Raw genomic sequence first — 21001 nt, 5'->3', positions numbered from 1 at the left:
TATACACCAAATAGAAAATCCAGACCAGAGTTGTAATAGTTTTTGGATTTTTTATCATAGTTTTATTTCCTTTTGACTATTTTTTTTTATTCAGTTATTTATATTTGAAAAAAGCTCACTAAGTATTGTGTAATAAAATAAATTACAATTCTCAAACGACTGTTTGACCTTCCTTCTTCTATAAAGATGTACAGCAATGTTGTACCAAAAATAAATATATTTAAAACGAACCTGAAAGGTCATGCATGAAAGGAATTGAAAAAGACCAAAAGTTACTTTTAGTTAATTTTACGTTTAATTAATTTTATAAGCATATTTTAATTTGTGAACGAAAATATTTTCTCAATTTTAGTTTTAGGTGTTTCAAAATAAATACCATACATTTAAAAATAATCCCAAAGCTAATGTATAACAGTAATAGAAAAAGGCAAAAAGGCAGCTATAGTCAATTTGATAAACAATTTTAGTTTGCGTTTCAAGGTGCCAGTACTCGCTCGATCAAGAACGAGAAATTTTAGAAATGAAAAGAAAAGAAAATCGCCATTCATTTCATGCAATTTTAAGAAATGCTATATTGGAATATATAGGTATTTCTTCAAAATGTTTTTGGGGGGATAATTTTACAGCTCAAAAGTACCAGTGGTATCAGTCCTTGGTATCAGTATATGTGACTACTCAAGTACTCATACTGGTATTGATCTGAAGTACACTGTTGAAGTATTTGTACTTAGTCCCATCACCATGCAGGGTGGGCGTCTGAAACTCCTTTCCATCAGCGTCACATCAATGCGTTCAATTGTTTCTCCTGCCGCCGCTGGGCTGTGGCTGGGGATTGGAGTCCTGACCCGATGTGTGCAGAAGCTTCTCTATCTCCCGCTGGCATCCGACAGCCCATAATGAAAGCATTTGAGGTCTTCATCCCCATCCTGAGTTTTAAGCCCGGCCTTGTACGTCTTCTTCTTCTCCGGCTGTCTTCGCTCGTGTTTGCCAATCAGTCTGCTGGACCCCGAAGTGCAATCTTGCCCAAAGCGGGGTCCGTCTTGCTAAATTGTAGCCTCTTAATGAGCTGACTGCATGGCGGACAAGTGATGGAGGGCATTATAAGCACCGATGGGTGCTCTACTCCATTGCTGTCCACTTTGTGTATCACTGATGTTGCCAAGCAGCTCATTCCTTCCCCTTTTGTAAAATACACTTAAGGCAGAGTCATAAATCTTGCCGCAGTAATATTATGCACACAAGGTAGCTGACAAAAAATTCCCCCTGTGTCCGTGCATTGTGCTGGCAATGAATGAGATGGGCTGTCAGGATTTGGGAAAAGACAGATCGCCTGGCAGCAACAATTCCAAACGTGGCGCACCTGTCTGTATTCAAGCACTCCAGGGATCGAGCTATCTTGTAATGTCATAAACGGGATAGAAAATAAGTCACAGAAGAGTTTGCTCCCCGGTACGGTTCGAATCGAACAGCGCAATAACATCCTGCCCAACTCAAGGAATGCATCACAGTGGAACATAAAGTTCTGTTAATGGTTGACTGCCAAATATGAATAAGGAGCAAACTCAAACAAAATAATTGCAAGTTGAAACCCTGTAACAATTAAATTGTATCATAATTTTATGCTGCAACCCAATAAATACTGTGTGGTGCTACTAGTGTGCTAATGTTGGCCACCAGGAGGCAATGTTGTAAAATACAGCCATGAATACAAACGAAGAATAGAGTTCTACTACTTGGTAAAGTGCTGTAATATTAAGCCATTTTTTTTTATAGATAATAAAGAATGTATTATTGACTATTGTGTCCACGTGTTCACAACTATCAATGCTAACCATTAGCATGTCAAACTTCTCCAGTTTAAAACCTTTCTGCCCAGACGACCCTCCAAGCTTATGTGTCCCACAGAGATTGAATCATGTAAAAAAAAGAAAGAAAAAAAAAAGCTATTGTTTATTTTTTGGAACCTGTGCTCTGGCATAGAAGAGGCACAGGATTCAATTAAAGTGCAGCAATGCGGCTCATAAAATCTCCCAATACCGCCTTCTTCCTATAGGCCTTTTTTTCAATATCTATGTCCACATTGATGTTAGTATCTAGCTTCTTTGTACTTTAACTTTGGAACTTTCACTGTAGCACTGCACCAATGGAGGAATAATGCACACACAAAGCATGCTTGAAGAAAGGATATTGTATATTGAGATTTGCTTGAAAGGTTAAGTCAGTGTATTTTAACCTAGGTTCAATCAAAACCCTTGGGTTTGGTAAGCCAGGCTCAGGGGTTTGGCGGAGGTCAAGACACACACCAGACTCAAATGATTTGTGATGATATGCTCCTCTTGGCCATCATTGCTTGGCCTATATGTGCTGCAGGGAATTTGGTGCACTCAGTAGTCAACTTGTGGCTGTTTTGATGGCACGTCGTGTTATTTCTTTATTATTGTAATCCAGTCGGACGAATATGTGCATATGAATTTACATGTATAAGTGAACGTATGGTGTTCCACAGGGTTCAATTCTGGGGCCTCTAATATTATTATTGTATCTGTTGACCCTGCTGCTGCCAACTGCATGATTTGCAATGCCAAGTTGAGCAATTCTACTTTTAAAGTCTCAACTTTGGAAAAAAAAAATGTCATATTTTATTTTTCAAAGGGTTCGGTGAGGTGGTGGGGTTCAGTACCTCCAACAAGGTTACAAACCACTGGGTTAATTACAGTAACGCTGTCGTGCCACCAAGGCGCGGGCGTGACGGAGCACGGGCCGGCCATGTTCGCTTGGCCACGTTTCAACGGCACCTCTGTGTGACGGCGCCAAGCCTCCACTCATGTTTTGCTTATGTAATGAGCTCCCGCCACCGCTCAAACGCAATCGTCACTGGGCCTGACATTCAAATGCGTTTTCTCGCCTTTGGCCACTGATGATGCTATTTAAAATTTGGGCAGGAGGACACTTTGGAAAAAGAAGAAGCTTGATTTCTCTCTCTCTATCTGCTGTTGTCCTACTTTTTGGGCGGGTGAGCCGGAAAGGCGCAGAGGAGGAAGAGCTAGACGGAGATGGGCGATGGAGGTGGGGGAATGAGAGGGAGAAAAAAAAGCGAGTGTCTGCGAGGATGCGATAATGAAGACAGTTAATTCGGAAGGAGGCAGCGATTACGCCGCGAGCGGCGAGATGCAGTCGGCAGATTTTCTGCTCTGCATGGCTGTCACCCGGGCTGAGGGGTTCGGGACCCGAGCAGGACAGGAGCGACACTTTTAATTAAGGAGGGAAAATACACTCACTCACTTTTTTTTCAGGTCAACTTGTACTGTGTGGGAGATGCACAAGAGGAGAAACATGGTGCATTGAAAGCTTTTCCTGTGCTCAAAACACATTGTACACAAACTTCCTTTGGTTCCTCTTTGTGGATTTTTCATCGAGAGATTAAAGAAAATTACATTTATGCGTAAACCTTAATGCAAACATGCATTGTCACGGAAAGTTTTACTGACCACATCGCACTCATTTCAGCCCATTATCTCTCGCCACTGCCCCAAAACCCCTCTTGCTGCCTTTTGGTTTGCTCTGTTCCTAAACACTACGCTTTCATCTTCATTTTTTTCCTTTATCTGTCAAATCAGCGAGGCACAAGTCACACTCCTCAAACTGAAAAAATAAAAAATAAAGTTAGAAAGTCTCTCGAATCGGGCCAGATCAATGGATAAGGCTTGGCAGGCAGAGTTAATGGAATGCAGCTCGTGGCCTAGATTAGGATGTTTTCTTTTTCACTTGGCGGTCCTCACGCCACCATTCGGTATATATATAAAAAAAATCTGCTTACTTGTTGAGAGTCTGAAACAAGCAGGGACGATGGCTTTTTAATGGGCAGACTAGATTCGCTTTTGGTATTTGTGCTTATTTAGAGGTGAAACAAAATGTGTTTCTATAAAGAATAAACACAAAATGCTTACCAAAATTTGGCACAAATCTCAAAATGTGCCAGTATGAATAGCAGCCATTCAGTCTTAACTCAAAACTCATCACACTCAAAGTAATTAAAAAGACATCATGGAAATGTCAACATGCTCATAAAAATAATCAACATTTTTGGTCTGGCTAATGACCTAAATTCAGGATAGCCACCCATAACTTTCCTTAAAAATTGGCAAGCGGGTGCCCGGTGAGATTCCGAGATTAGATAGGTAGTCACATTTGGAGAAAGTCATTCGTGTCTCCCACAGGAAAGGTGGCAGAGTGGGGTGGGGGCCAAAAGTGAGCAGCCAAATTCCATTTTAGGAGCATATACACAGGAGCACTTTCAGAGATTAGCTGCCCAATTTGATCCCGAAAACGACTTTATAAGCCAATCAAACACCTAATTACTGGCTATTAATCACAGTTAAGGGATGTGGATTCTGTAGGTTGATGAGGCTAATGTAGCCGCAATGACAGAGCACAGGCACTCGTCGGAATGGACTTGACAGATTTGGAGCACATAGATATAGGTTGGGTAATAATAGAAAAGAAAAGAATGGAGTGAAATGTTACAGAACGCAGCAGAGCGGCATATAATAAAAGATGGCCAGCTGGGTTAAAAATAGATAGGCGATAAGCGAGGTCGCATGTCATGATAGCATTTGGTGTGATAAATTGGGCCAAATGATTTTGTTGATGTGGGACACTCACCCTTGGAATATATAAATTTTTTTACATAAGTATTGTTCACTCAAATTTTGGCCAATTTAAATGCGTTAAGGCGGCTTAACGCCTTTAAACTCATCAGCATGGAACTAATACTGGTTGTTCTTTGCAAAGGATAAAGAATGTATGACTGATTACTGTTAGATTAGTGGTTCCTAACCCACCAGTACGCACATTCATCGAACCATTTTTTTAAAATTGACAAATAAAATATGACTTTTTTTTCAAATTCAAGACAGGGTTACAGGATAGGGTTTACTGGTGTACAAAATGAACAAGGTGAGTAGCCTTTTCATCGAGTGTAGCTCCCTTGAATGAAGAAAGCGTTGTGTTCTTGTATTCCTCCATGCTAGTGTTCCGGTTGTTTTGCTAATTGTGCTGGACTAGAATTGCTCAACTTGGCATTGTCAATCATGCGGTTAGGACGCTGACTCCCATCACTCAACTCAACTCTATGTTTTCTTAAAATGGAACCCAGGGGCAGCAGATATAATAAAAATAGCAGAGGCCCCAGAGTTTAACCCTGTGGAACACCATACGTTCTATTATACACGTGAATTCATATTGCACATATTCGTCCTACCATTTTCTTTTTTTTGCTCGACAATGGACTACAATAGTAAAGAAATCACACAACGTACCATCACAGCAGCCACAAATCGACTATTGAGCACACCGAATTCCCTGCAGCACAGATAGTTTGGGAAATTCAATGAGCGCTCCATCGCCAGCACTTCCAGGCAGGATGTGCACTGTAAGCGTTCTTGGAAGCAATAAAGGCTCATCCATCATCGAAAACTCACTTTAGGGCCACGCTCTTTCCTCTTCTCTCCCTTACCGTGCTGCACCTGTTGACTCGCATGTGCTAGTATTTCGATCCGGATCTAAACATCGGTGATCCCTGCCTGCGGTATCCGCCGTCTCTTCTACATGCTGGTTTTACATTGCACTTGTGTTTGCCTTGCTGTGAGGAAACCTGAATTCTGCACACACAAACGGTAAAACCAATTTGTGCCACAAGCCAACCAAGAATCCATTTACTGAAAGTTGCTAAAATGAAAGCCGGGATTAACTGCAGCCCAATTAAAAGAGTGGACTCAACCCTGTCTAACCGGAACAAATAATTCAACTTTAATTGAACATGCTTGAGGCTCATTGACTTGCGATGGCGTGCAGGACATGCTTTGATCGGTCCAACATGGTGACCTCTCAAGAAGTGGAAGTTTTTGCAGCCACAAAGGTAGCAAGACAGTTTAATCCTAACTGCATTTCTTCACTTTTGTCCTTACACTTATTGTTATGTATGACCGGAGAACATTGAGTTGGTTGTTGAATGTGAAATGTGAAATTTGTTGGGCTGACCTTTCCGGGGGTCTGACTCGGAAGGTGCAAACAAGTAAAAACGTGGCTTGTTCCAGGCGCTAATTAACAAGAACCCATGTGACCTCCCTGTGACAAGCTGCTACCTGGATGTTGTCTAATTGCTGGTTGCTAAGGCCAGTATAAAAGCGTAGGTCGGATAAACGAAGAGTGGAGAGGGAAGTCGATGACATGACCTCTCGCCCAGAGATACCACAAAACTACAAACGTCTCAACATCGAAATCTTTCTGTCTGGATGCAGAATCACGTCAAGTCATTACACAATTCCCGTCTGAGTCAAAGTGGACTCTTGACATTTTTCTCCCTCTCATTTCAGTCCGTAGAATGAAAGCTGTGAACAGGCTCCAAAATGTGCGGCCGTTACCTACAGGATGTAAATACGGCCCCGTTAAAGTTATAAAACCAGACAACTTTGGCCCAATGCCAACTTCACATAATTCCGTCGCATTGCCAAGAACATGAGTGGAAGTACAGTCGCGTCTGTAACTCAAATTCAAGGAACAAGCATTCCCAAACCAAATTTGCACATTAAACACTGGCATAATATCTGGCCGAGCCTCTCGATCATTGGGCCAGATGCGCAGCTAATTGTCCAATTTGTGAAGCAGAAAAACACCTGCGATACTCTCCAAGTCGAGATGTCATCAATGGGGATGTAACGTCCATTTTTTATATGTCGAGCATCCTCTGGGTCACACATACATCACAGTTATGCAGGAAAAATTAACACACAGAACACATTATACAATTTTTCAGCAATCTTCTATCCGCTCCACTATTTGGCGCGTCGAAACGGCAACATTCTGACGAAATGCAGACATTTATAAGCCTCTTTCGCAAGTGCAATTTTGTATTGCCGTTGCCTCGGCCATCATAAAATTGGGTCTTTTGAACGCTTTCACCTCACCAACCTTTTACGCTGCCGGGAACACAGAGACACACACTAAAATAAGATAAATACATAAAAAAAGCCTCTTGCCTGAAGATTTATGAGAGCAATACAAGCGATGCTGCGAGTAAACATTATTTGAACCTTATTGGTAGGATGATAGTGCATGAAAGGTTTAACTTTTGTGGGGTTGTACGGCACAACTGGTCAATGTAATTACAGTTTATGTCCATGCATCAGTCGTGTAATTCAGAGATTTATTTAATAAATATGTTATACACGTTTGAAGATAACTGCTGAAAACGTGTAAGGACTGAGAACAATGTAGTGCTCGATTGTGGAGATTTTGGAGGCGCTCGGCAACATGCAGTTATTTTGCTAACTCTAACTACACTCTGAAAATACACAGTCCCTTTGGAGAGTCTGGTGGCATGGCTGCTTATAAAGTGCCTCGTTGTTGGCCCTCAGTGTGTGGAAGTCACAGAGATAATGCGGAAGAGTGAGGGGGGGAAACAAATTGTCAGACTTGACAGGTGGTGTGTGGATCGTGGCTTCAGTATGGCATAACTGCTTTAGAGTGCCTCGTTGTTGCAGTATGGAATTGGCAGTTGACAGTTTAGTGTGTGATTTTTTTCATGTGCTTCTTTTTGAAGCCTCATTTTATTGTATACTGTACACTTAGGGATTTTCTTAATAATTTAAATTTGTGAACACTTTTATGTGGTGTGCCAAATTTAAACGACACGTTTTCACTTTACTTCACATCATGTCTCATCTATAAACAGGCCCTAACAACACATTTGAGATACATCACACTTCAAAAATATGAAATCCTGCAGTCAGTGTGATTTATATATTACAATTCTGAGAACAAGCGACGACAAACATGCAGGCTTTCTTGTGGCTGTGAAAAAGTGCACAAAAAAGATTAAAAATGAAAAAATGGTTTGGTTTGCCTTTCATGGGTGATTATTAGAGGCATGTTTGGATCCATACAGTTCTTGTCTATGACCCTAATAGCTTATTGATTCAGAACCACTTTGCTCTCACAGGATAGTCGAGAGTTTGAGCAAGGTGAACAGTGACCTACAAGCATCTTGTTCACTAAACTATTGTGATGGATTCAGCAACAATTTTAGGGATTCTCTAACTATCTTTGCCAAATTGTAAGGTTTGCTTTTTCGGGGGTCTTAAGTGCAGGTTGAAATTGCACACAGGTTGTGTTGTATTGGTATGCGACTCATACTGTTGCTGCTCCATCAGCAGCAAAAGCAGCTGCCCTTCTCTGCATAAATGGAGGTTTTTAATCATGGTGCACGTCTGGTGTCAGCAAGGCTGCTTTTCTTTCAAGGTAACTTAAGGCCGCAATATTCTAAACAGGGTTGGGAGGGTTACTTTAAAAAATATATTTCGATAATATTACTACTTTGTAGTTTCCTGTTAAAAAATGCAGTGAGTAACGCAATCCAAGTACCATAATATGAAAGTAATGTAAGTTGATTACTTTTAATTGCTTTTGGATTACTCCAATACCAAAGATATTGGCCAACAAGTTTGAGAGCGGGCAGACTCGACTAAACTGTCCTGTCTCTCCCCGTGTTAAGAAATATAATCCTGCAAAATAATGTACATTTTATTAAATGTAAGCGACCTGTTATCGTTTTTCTTTTCTTTCCGTAACGTAAGGTGAGAAAGTGGAAATGGAGAAATGCGATCGTCCTTTTGCAAACTGGAAAATAATATGACTGGAAAACAGAAGACAGTGTCTCGTGTGTTCATAAATGACCCTGTTCACGAACAAATCATAAATGTATGGGGTTCACTAAGTATACTTCTTGGTATCCGTGCATGAAACTCAATTGTCTTTACTCTCCCACAGCATAAACGTCATTCTCAGGTACTTGGCTTTTGCTGAAAATGAGTCCTCGGAATGACTCCAAACTGAATAGTGCAAGTGATTGTGCTATTAGGAAGCCTAATTGTATTACTGTTGAAAAAAAGACAGAGATAACAGTAAACATGACAATGACCCGTAACGTACTTCCGATTTTGTTAGTGATTATCAAATTAGTTTAATGTTAGCTTCTTGCTCCATTCAAAATGAAGGGACATAAAAACTCTAGTCACTATTCTAAGGCTTGTCACATGCTGGAGGAAGGCTAAGGGGGTCAAAACGATTTCAATAAAGTCATGTTTACCCCTTCCCAACTGTGCCCTGCCCAAAATGGGCCGTTGCAGAGAACAATTGCTCCCTGATTGACAATCAGGGGCAGCCCTTATTTAAGGTTATGAGCAGGAAGTGGACAGGAAGTGATAGTTACTCTAAGAGGCTTCCAGTGCGCTGGCCCATAACGTCAGATGAGACACTTCCAGAAAGGCATTTAATGCAACACCTTGCCTTGCAATAAACATAATGACCGGCAAGTGTGAGGGCTGCTGCCTTCATTAGCAGCAAACAGACACATCCAAAAACATAAAGAACCCAGAGAACACTACGCTAGTTTGCAAAGTACGAGGAGAATCTAGCATAAGTACCTCAACTTTATTCAGTCCATCTAGCAAGTCCTTTACAAAGTTTATTAGGGCTTCATAAAGTGAATGACTCTGATACTTGCTTCTTTCATCAATGACTCATCTCTTTATGCATAGCAAATAACCCACATTGGCTGCCCTATTACTTGGACTCGGAGTGAAAACAACTAAATAAAACACTCCACGTCAACGGTTCCCTGGCAAGTAGGAGTACTCCCGCTCATCTTAAAAAGCCAGCATCGCCTATTTATTGCTTATAAGCCATGAAGCCACAAATAGGCCCCTCTAGTAAGGTATTGCGTGTATTGTAATAGTGCAGAGTTGTTTATGCACAGCAAGCGGGCTTCTAGTAACTTCCCTAGTGGGCCGGTTGGAAGTGAAAAATCATAAAATGTAGCAGCATTTTTTTTTCTTTTTGGCTTCAGGGCTCCCCTACAGTAATGAAGTATAAATGGTGGATAAAACTAACTCAATAACCAAATATGCTAACACAAAAACACAATCATGAGTGTCCTGGCTGTTCCATAAATATTACAGACAGTGAAGCAGGGTTGTTATGGTAACAATAAGCTGTAAAACAACATCTTTCAAACACATCTACCATTTCCTGAAATTTCACTGTCCCTCTGGCGTAAATGTCCACAGCAATTTGCATTTGTAGATCCTCCCACCCGAGGCCAAGAACATGAAAACGTCAACGAGATTTTATAAAGATAAAATAAACAATCGCAAAACTGAGGTGCTGCTTGCCCCAGAGGGGTGTGTACATCGTGTGAAGGATAGAGTGAAATAAAAACCGGACAAGAGTGCTATCACCTGTCGCTTTCTGTTTAACTGACAATCTGGAATTACACTGCTGTCGCACGATTGTGCGAAGTGTGACACTTAACCGAGAAACAACAAAGCTCTTTTGGTTTACTCATACTTGTTATCATCTGGTGCGGCTGGTTGGTTGTCAGGGGGCAGTGCTCCAGAATTTACTCAGCAGTGACTCATTCCTTATGGCCTTTTCGGGTAACGATTAAAAAATAAAATAAAAAATAGGCCTTTTCTTCAGAGAGCATCCCAAACTTTGCCACACTTCTATACACACCGATAGTCAATAATTAGTGCACACAAGGATATATTGTGAGGATAATGTGAGTTACAAGCATTATACGCCTTCTCCACCTGCTGTGGTCCTATCCCCCTGGTCATGATGACGGTGAGCGTCGCTGTGTCAGGTAAATTGACGACAATGGAAAGAGAGAGTGACAGGAAAGACGATAAAGGTAAAGGAAGAAGGGAACATAATGAGAACGAGATAAGAAAAATTCTCTCGCTGTGGCATGCTACTATCAGCTGTGCACACCCGTGGTCATATTTCGATCACCACGGGAAGGGATCTATCTTTGAGGTAACACACCCTCTCCTGACTAGAAGTGGATTGTCGTCCATACGCGTCGCGGCATCCAAGAAGCACTTATGTCACTTGTCATTGGACCATAACCACCAGAATACGTTTACATTATGTTCCCGGCAGCCTGTAAACCACGTTTGCAGAGTCCCGGAGGCCAAAATGCGCAGTATGTTTCGGACCATGGCTTAACACAGATGCCAGTATGTTCCTTCTAATGACGTCCCTCACTGCCTCTGAACTTCAGAGATCGCTGCTGGAGCATGCTCTAATAGTTGTGAACAGGGTTGAGGTCAGGGGCCGTTAGGGAGCACACAATTTAGTTCCTTCCCATGGGTATTCCTTGCAGAATGAGATTGTTCACTAATGAGCGCCATACAACTCTGGATGGTCCAAGACTGCAACGTCAGCAAGGAGTTAGCAGAGTAATGTTTCAAGTCGTATCATCGGGAAAGAGCGGGTCGGTTTCTGACTACTTTCTGCGATGGTACATAATTAAAAACAGAACTTTGCCAAATAAAGCAATCTTTATGCATGACAACGCACCATCTTATGAAATTCCGCTGCAACATGGGCTGCTATGGGCATAAAAGAAGAGAAACTTGTGTGTGGCTCCCCATCTTCTCTTGACGATCAAGCATATTGAGAACCTTTGAAACATCCTTTAAGCACAACATTTTATGATGGTAGGAGGTAGTAGCAAAAGATTTATGAGGTTGGGAGGCAGTTCGCATCCGAACAGAAGCTCTGGGAGGCTATTCTGATATCAAGCAGCTAGCTCCAATTGCGAGGTAGGCTTTGTAATCAAATGGAATTTCCATAACTTCGTTAGTATGCAAAGGTACCATTTCTACTTTTGCTGTCTCTCCTGTCAACCAAGGAGAAAACTATCAATCATACCAAAGAAAATTCATTAAAATGTCCCCAAGAAGTTTATGCCACGCGCTGGTATGACAATGTAAATGTCTACTTTTCCCTAGCTACTCTATGTAGAAGCCTCTGGAGGCTGGGGTGCTCTCGCTGCAAGTCACTGGTGCTTTTAAAAGAGAAGTGCAGCATAATTAAGAGGACCCAAACACCCGGCGCCGGCTGAAAGGAGTCATTTAGGGGAATGGCTCAGGAGGAACGGCTGCAAATGAAACGTAATTGCAGTGGGAGCAGAGGAGGCGGGCCGTTGCATCCGAGGCACTCGTGTGTAGAAGACTGAGCAGCAGGAGGGAATGAAGGGATAAATGAGTCTTCCCTACGTTTGACAGAGGATGCACTTCTGTAAAACAGGAAAGGAGGCGAACGACTAATGAGGGAAAATAAAACGGGACCTCACCTGTACTTTTATTTTAATGGCAATCAGAGGAAAAAGTTGCATTCTGATCACAAGCATCAACTCACTTGAGCAATGCCTGCAACGCCTCTAGTTGACTTTCCCCATTATCGCCTGCACTAAGTATTATTTATCACCCAGCATTCAAATTGGCCTTGATGTTCCATCAGGGGTCAAAGAGACAATCAGAGCCGGTGATGGTGCATTTAATGTGACTGCCGTCTCTCCCTTTAATTGTCATTTAAAGTTGTCATTAGCGCTGCTTTTTAAATGACCTTTAAGCGTAACATATGAAAGCAATAAAGCCAGATGAACGAGACTAATTGCTGCACATGGAACGAGGTGTTAATAAGCTTGGCCTCCTGCCAGTCAGTAATACATAAATGCCACTAATGATACCTTGTTTTCCCCACATCCGTAGCAATTTCTACAGACTTAATCTATCTGCAATGTATAAAATTCAGTGGATCTAAAAAATTAAACAACCGAAAAGCCTTCACAGTCACGCCCACCACAACCTTTGCCCCTCCAGCACTAAATAGTACATGTTCACATGTTCATTCATCAACAACATGAAGGCTTGTTCTTACAACGTGCAGCTCCAGGTAGTCGCCCAGTCCCTTGGCGCTTTCCACCCTGACCAAGATGGCCTCCTTCAACTGCGTGCTGAAGCCTACCGCCAGCCGGTCTGCCCGTGTGCTTGGCCGGTCGTTGGGCGGCCACGTATATGTGATGAGGGCCCCACCTCTGCCAAAGATGTATGTTGTCCCAGCTGCAACACACAGAGCAGAAACAGGAACATTTACAATAAAGCAACAACAGAAGAATTACGATAAGACACTGGGAAAAAAAAGGCTTTAGTGTATTTCGGTGTGTTCATTGATTCTCAATAGTTAATCGTAAAACTGGATTACAGGAAAAATAGATTTCAAACAACCGTTGACATTTTACTTAAAAGGAAGTGCTATGGAAAAATCCTTGGCCAGTATGGCCTAAGCCTTAGGCCTTAGGCCCTAAGGTCTAAGATCATGTGACAGTGTTTTCTGCTTTCCTTGGATTTTCCTTGTGGCCATTGACTGGATCAAGGGGGAAAAAAAAACCTGAAAGTCAACAGGAATCCAGTAGGCATTGTTAACTTCGCTCCAAGATCATGAGGTTAAACCTAAAAACAGATGATCCAACCACACTAAGGCCATAGATCAGTGTTTCCAAACCTTTATTGAGCCAAAGCACATGGTGATATTTGCAAAATCCAACAAATAGAAACAGAGGATAAGCGGCAGTAAAAAAGCCCGAGTTGCATATCATTTGTGGTTTCACCAAACGTGACTTGAAATGTGAAATAAGTCTGAAGTCCAGAGTTAAACATTTCTGTAGAGGAAGCCATTCTAATTGATGTGGTGAGGGCGCTCCAGGGTATACCAGCCTGAATAGAGAATGCTTTAGAACCAATTTCTGTTTTAGCTCTCAGAGTCACCAAAAGACCAGAATGTTGTAAGCAAATGTCTCGGAATGTAGTCATTGGTAAACGTATAATTTTTTGTGGCACAGCTGAGGATCTCTCATGGTATACCAATGTGCCACAGCACAGTGGTTGGGAATCACCGCCATCGAGGGACTGAGAGACAGACAGGGACGATACCCGAGCCAGACCGATTATCTCCAACGACACCAAGCTATGGCTCTTCAACACCATTGTTAAGACTAACCTGCTCTACAGCTCTGAAACGTTAAAGACTACCATAGTTCTCACAAATAAGGCCCAGGTGCTTGTCAATAAACAACTGTGCTAGAGCCTCAAACTGTGGCAGCCCTTCAAACCAGGACAGCATAGTTACCGACATAAAAAAGTGGAGTTGGATAGGACGCACCCTTGAGGGGGACCCAAACATCATTAGAAAGGTCTTGGACTACAACCTGCAGGGGAAAAGGAAAACCGGTAGGCTAAGAAACAACTGGCAACCTTCCACACTAAAAGAACTGAAGAACATTGCAGTGAGCTAGGAAGAAGCAAAGGCCCCATCCCAGAAGAGTTAGGTCGCTGCTTTACACTCTTCTAAAGGGTAAAGAGTCATGATGACAGTAAGTCAGATTCCAGGAGAGTATTTTCCATTATTTCTGGCCAGAGCAAAAAACAGCAGCTGTAAAGATGTGAAAAATCTGCATGCATATCCAATGCGGAAGGAAACCCCTACCCATTACCCTTAGAAATAAGCATCTTAAGGATGATTGTATTTTGAAAACATGCACAGAAAGAGCCCATGTATATACACATTTCGCAAAGACTTTGTTGTGACTTCAACTAACAACCTGTGCTAAACTTAGCTCCTACCCTACATACAAAGCTCACCTCTCAGTCAAGATTTATCACTTCATTATTCCTCCTTGATACTTTCTTATTTAGACAGGGTTTTGAAGGCATCTTTAGCACCTTAGGGTGTTTCAGAAAGAGCACAAAAACATGAATAGGTGATGATGGGACTAGTGAACTGTGAATATGCAGGGGATTGCAATACAATTTCTGCCAACAAATTCTATAGCAAGTTGCTCTTTGAATTGTTAATCTGGCCATCCGGCCGCTGCGAGGCTCAAGTTGTAGTCGAGCTGCGTTCAAACAGGGGTGAGCAGACACACTTTGTGCTGTTGACGATGCTGTCGGTGAAATGGGCACGTCTTAACGTCAACGACACACGTTTTCTTAGATCTCGCCGTGAAAGGAACTCAGCCTCAGCATTCCGAATCCTGAGCCTTAAAGGGTTTGGCCCACAGATTTCACACAGATTTAAAAGCGTCTCAACAGCGCCATTGCTGCTTCGACAGGAAGTGGAGTTATGGCACCCTAGTCAACTGCATGCTCGCTTTTGTGTATTTTTGTGTGATGATTGCAGAATTCACTTCACAACAATGAAAGCTTAATAGACTGCCCCTAATATTTTTCACATTTCCCTCCAAAATCTAGAGAAAGGTGACAGATTCAACTACAACTGATGCAAATTATGATCGTCCCTCCTTTGTGGAGGTCTGTGTTCTCATGAATGCTACTGGAATTGTTAGCAAAATAAGCGCCTAAAGTTCACTACATAAAGCACACATACACACCCTTGTTATCTCCTAGGTGGGCTGCAATCAGAGAACAAAGAAGTAACTGGCTGTGATAGCCGCAGGGCCAGTAAGCCATCAAACAATGGACACACCAACATACACAGCTACCTGACACTTTCACGATCCAACATTTGTCTGATAACAATTTGAAACACGCTGACACATCCTCTCCTCTCTCTGGAATGCTACTTTTCTTCCTCCTCGTCATTCTCCTTCATCACGGCGCGGCTCAGCCCTTTGCTCGCCTCTTGCTATTCTCTGGCGGCTGTATTATTTCAGTGCTGACTAATTATCGCAGCATGACAGCGGGGGCTTCGAAGCAGGGAGGAGGAGGTGTGCCAGAGGAGGGCAGTCATGCAGGAGAGGATGATGAAAGGCAACAAGGTGTGAAAACGGCGAGCGAGTGGTAACGTGATGGCATGGGAGCAAACTGCAGGGGGACAAGCGGAGATAAAAACTACAAAGTAGACGGAAGGGGAAGAGGACACAATTGGGTCCAAAAAAGGCTTAAAGTAAAGCTAAAGTAGCATTATTAGTGCAGAAATGCTGAAGAGCACTTACTGTACTGTATGCTCTTCTGCACCTATATTCTTTATTTGTATAACTCCATAAATTTCAAATTCAAGTTTGTTTGTTGTTGCTCCACTGTTTGTAAGCTTAAGATGCTTGGTTGTTTTAAATGCAAAACAAGTATTTCTCTGAAGGTATATTTTGTATCTATTCTCGAACAAACTAGAGCTGGATATTGCTAACAATTTCACAATACAATGCGTGTCACGATACAGGGATCATGATACGTACGATATGTATCGCGATAAAAACAATACGCATCACGATGCACATGTATCCCGATATCAATGTGATATGTATACCAATATTTTATATTACTTTACATAAATTTTTATGATAACTGTCATGTATACGGAAATTATCTTTCTTTTATAGTGGACGGCAAAAAAAATGTCTTCTTCTAATGTTAGCAGCACTTCCTGTTTATGCTAGCGCCGTGCCATGTTGAAAAGTGTGCACACTCACTGCATGGCGAGGAGCAGCTTTCAGAGATGCGCTGGGAAACTTGAATGAATTATGAATGAATGTGCAATGTCGATTCTGACATCTCCATATACTGATATGTATATTGTAAAGAGGCCCGTAACGATATATTCTCGTATCGATTTATTGAGCGCCCCGCTACAACAAGTTGTTACATTTTGAACCATTTTCTAGTAGAGATATACAAAATGAGTCACTGGGCTGAAAGTAGGTCTTGTGCACATGTCACTTGCACGTGCTGAGCACCGAAAGGGAAATAAATTTAGTCAATTAACACCCTGCATGCTCGGCATCTGCCGTATGTCCCGTGCCTGTCACAGTCACCGTTTTGTGCTTCTTCATCTTCAGCATCATCACTTTGCTGCGAGGGAAACGGGAATTGGAATCCCATCGCCTCCCTGCGTCTAACCACCTGCTTTGTTCAGATGATTTTTGCTCCCTGCTACTCTACGATCATATGTGTGCGTGTTCACTTCTTAATGAAGCGTGGCGTCCCCAATGAGTAGTGTCGGATGGGGGCATCCATGTGACATTGTTCTCTCCCAGCAAAACACCTGCTGCTCGGCTTCTGACAACATCCACCTTACGCTTGGAGGTGGAGGCGGAGACAAAGTGGGGGGTACATATCTTTATTCCACCAAAGAAATTCCCTGTGGTGCCGTAGCTGGATTATTTTATCACAGAACATCTACAGTATGCACTCTGGCTGGTCGTCAAACAAAGAAAGCCCTATAATTTGTGACTCTTCCAACCGACAAAAGTAGGGATTTCCACGCAAAATTTGATTACTTATCAACCATAATTTGAGATTGAGGATGGAAGTTGGTTTAGAAATAGCTGTGGATGCCATTTTGTGACAATAAGGCCACACATGCAGGTAAACAATGTATGGCAAAACATCAAGCAGAATTGCACATCGTGTATTAAAAACACCCACAGTTTATCCTTTAGTACAGTAGCTTAATGCTAATGCTAACAAATAGTGGGAACTGCATATATAACCCTTAAAGCAACTGATATTTGAACATAATGGCATTGCCATATTCATACAATCAAGATAACAGTATTCACAGTCATACATTCTTTATCCTCTACGAAGAGCTTAGTGGAGCCAAGATTACACTGCCCCCAGGTGGCCAAGGCGGACAATTTATTTTCTTTTTATTTAATAATGATATTGTATATTTTTTTGTATAAAGTACAATATTTTCCAGTACTATTTTTCTTGTTAAAAAATGAATTTATTAAGCATTAATTAAAATAGCGAAGAAAGCTTATGCATCCACATGGTGTTTAAGTCAGATTGAAAACAAAGGAGAGAAATCTACCTTTCTTTCATGACTTTACTAAAAAAAAAAGACAAATTCCAAAGTGAATTTGTGCTGCATCACCTTGCAAATAAAGCAAGTATAGATCTGTTTGACCTTTAGTCTAACCAATAACCATGCTGGCCTTTTGCTCATATAATGATGGAGATTTCACACCCACCACGTCTCCAACTGCCTCCACCCGCTAAAAACGATCAAAATATTTATTGCTCAAGTTCAATTAGCTCCGGCGCCATCGACCAGACCAATCAATGTTACCTGCTGTGCCGCAGGATGCTGGATTAATATTTCGATGATGATTTCCCTTTATAGATGAGGGGAAATTAGAAATAGATACCAGTAATAGTTGTGACGAGCTCACAATCACGACAGTGATGAATTCCAACGCACACGCAACACATTAATGCCTTTTTTCTTGCCATGCTAAATATAATCACTTAGTGTATGTAAGTAAAAATGAAAGGTACTCGTCAACACAAAATACAACACCTTCCAGTTTTTTTCTTTACAAGTAATCATCCACCTGCATTCAAGCTCAAGTTTTGGTTTGTGTAGTTTTACACACTGTGGGGGGTTTGCAGTGGTGTTAGAAATGTGTGACATCCTGCTGAGAGCTGTTTCCAATATTACGTCCATCCATCATGTAGCTAAATAAGCCAACCAAAATACGAGAAACTACCGCAATATTAAACATATCATAAAGGCAGACGAGCTCTTATATTATGTAGCATACACGACTGCAGCATTAGCACCTTAAGTGCATAATATGCACTCATTTGCATTATCTTTCAACATGCATGCAAAATATAGTCTATGTGTGGGAAGCCACTGTGTGACTGTGCATTAGAGCCGACATGCTACTGGTAATGTATACACGCCAAAGAGGAGGCTATGACATTGCAAGTTACGTGCAATAACAAGCAACAGACACACACACATTTTCAATTAAGTCTTCTAATAACATGCCAATCAAATGGCCGACTGGCAACATTTACATGAATATTTCAGCAGTGCAACGTCATGGCTTGATTATTCATTAAGTCCACATCGCCATATTGACCCATGAACCGATGCTAAAAAATGCTCTAAACCGGTGTTTCATAACCAGTTTCCTATGTACATTCACCGAACCCTTCATTATTGAAAACTAAATTTTTTTTCAAACTCAAGGTGATGAGTCGGGTGTGTGTCTTGACCTCCACCGAACTGCTCAAATTAATTCACCCATCGAAACCACTCCTCTAAATTAAAAAAAGAAAAGTTATTTAGGACAGAAAAGTTCCCACTTCTGTAATGGACCTTGGGTACAAGCAGATTGAATTAAGAGCGTATAAACCAATACTTATACAATTAGTTTGTCCAAGGCTGATATTTGGCAAGTCCGAAAATGAAGCCCCTGAGACCGCAGGTTAGAGCAACACAGTTTACTCCAAATCTGTTCTGCTTTGATGAAATGAACAGATTGTGCCTCAGAGCGCTTGGCAGAATAAAGAGTTTACAGCGCAGATGAGCGGGCATACAGAGGGAAATGGAGAACAGAAAATGCAAAGTGTGGAGTCGGATGGGGAGGATCTATGTGAAGCCTCTTCCACAGAGTGAGAACTTCGTTGACATTCCCCAGGACTGTGGTCTTCCACATCAAAAAGTGGAGGCGGATCAAGTGGGGAGATGAAAGACGGACATGACGTGCAAAGTGAATACATCACATGGCGTATGCGGTGTATGTGCAGTGTCAGATCAATCCGGTTGGGATTAAGGTTGCACCAGTGAACAGCCAACATAATAGATCAATTTCCTCTGGGATGATGGACTTGTAGCAGCAGGTAAGTAAAAAGACCACAAGCCAGAAGTAAAAACAGCAGTGGTCCAGCTTCCTTTCATGTCATTCTTTGCCTTGCTGGTTATTGTGCAGTCGACTGCTTAACACTTACAGCGCACGGGGAGTCTTCAAAGTAAATTTTTGGGGTAAAGAAAACCTGTGGGAAATCAGATTGTGGGGAAAAACGTTATTGGTAGGAAAAGGCACTATGAAAACAATTTGAACGTGGATAACAAGGCCAAAGCATTTATAAACATACATGCTTTGAAATATTCAGTTGCCATGTTCCTAAAGATGTGGCTAATAGTGCAAAGCCAAACCAAAATGGATGTGTGCCTCAAGTACTCTCAAATGTCTGAATGAATAAAATCCAGTTTATTATACTCCTTTTATCGCTCCTCACTCATTGTACTGACCCCAAGCGATTCCTGGATCCGGTCTGGGTGGCCTGCCACTGTGATGATATCTAACAAGGGGAGCAGGGAGAAGCCTGAATCCAAATAAATGACTTTCCTGCTGAGAGTTCTTCATTGAAAAACAAATCAAGCTGAAGCAGTGATGTGAAAGAGACAAAAACCCAACGTCGAGGACAGGGAGGGGATATTTGCTATGCGCCTTGTCCAGACCCCAAACTTTTTAGCCAAAGGCCACTTAGTGTGTCTGTAGAGGCCTCATTTCCTCACCTCCTTTGATCTTCGTTCTTATCCATCCAGCCCATCTTTTTTTCTATTGCTCTTGCATAACCGACTATTATGTGAGAGGTTCTCAGAGAAAAATCTGTCGCCAGAGCACGAGCACTGAAAAGGTGCCCTAATGAACGGAAAATGAGAATCCACAGATGCGTGGAAGTCCCCTCAAATGGGAGGATAGCAAAAAGCATGTTGCTGGTACTTGTCGTTATTTAAGAAACTTGACTTTTAAAAATGGGCTTCAGGCACTTACCACATGTGGTCCAACTGGCAGAATTGTGGCACTGAGTCGTTCCGCCAAGATTCTTCCTTTAAAGGTAGGATCAGAGCCGTAAAAAAAACGGGCCGATTTACGCTTCTTAAATGTCATGACAGCTCAGTTCTGCGCGGGGAAAGCATTTGATCAGCACTGAAAAAGAGCGAGTCGCGCTACACCATTGTGATGACAATCTAAACGCTCATTCAAGTACAAAAGAGCTACAACACGTTCTCCAAAAACGATGCGTTCCAGCGGAGAATGCTAGCAGAGCTTGACTAAAAGATACGCTGAGAGGTAAATAAAGTGCATTCATATCTCGTCTTGTCAATGGTAGCGAGCAGATAAGAGCACAATAAAGGTTGTCCATGAAGGTTGCTCACAAAGATGGCAACCATCCAAATGTTGCTGCTCCAAAAAACTAAATACAAAACTTATTTGTGGATATCATGAAAGAAGAGAAGACAATGATTTTAAGGTTAGTGCCACCAAAAAGTTTGGTCGCTATGTGTTCAACAAACGGCAAACAAAAGCAAAACTAATAAGATCAAGCAATGT

The 21001-nt window shown here is 41.8% G+C and overlaps 1 protein-coding gene across 7 annotated transcripts in view; it reads right to left on the bottom strand.

Annotated features, from left to right (window-relative positions):
• Nucleotides 1–21001, bottom strand: part of nrxn2b (neurexin 2b) — a 273390-nt gene that overhangs the window by 33413 nt on the left and 218976 nt on the right. For all 7 annotated transcript variants that reach the window (XM_086058190.1, XM_086058189.1, XM_086058195.1 and 4 more), the window contains one exon: nucleotides 12787–12968. In XM_086058190.1, the coding sequence (XP_085914316.1) occupies nucleotides 12787–12968 (182 nt within the window). The remainder of the gene's footprint in view (nucleotides 1–12786; nucleotides 12969–21001) is intronic.

This window comes from Leptonotus elevatus, chromosome 17, assembly GCF_054856555.1.
Source record: "Leptonotus elevatus isolate MCC_2025b chromosome 17, RoL_Lele_1.0, whole genome shotgun sequence".
In the NCBI taxonomy this organism is placed as follows: Eukaryota; Metazoa; Chordata; class Actinopteri; order Syngnathiformes; family Syngnathidae; genus Leptonotus; species Leptonotus elevatus.
Note: the sequence above shows the minus strand (reverse complement) of the source record. Positions and strands in the feature narration are given on the sequence as shown.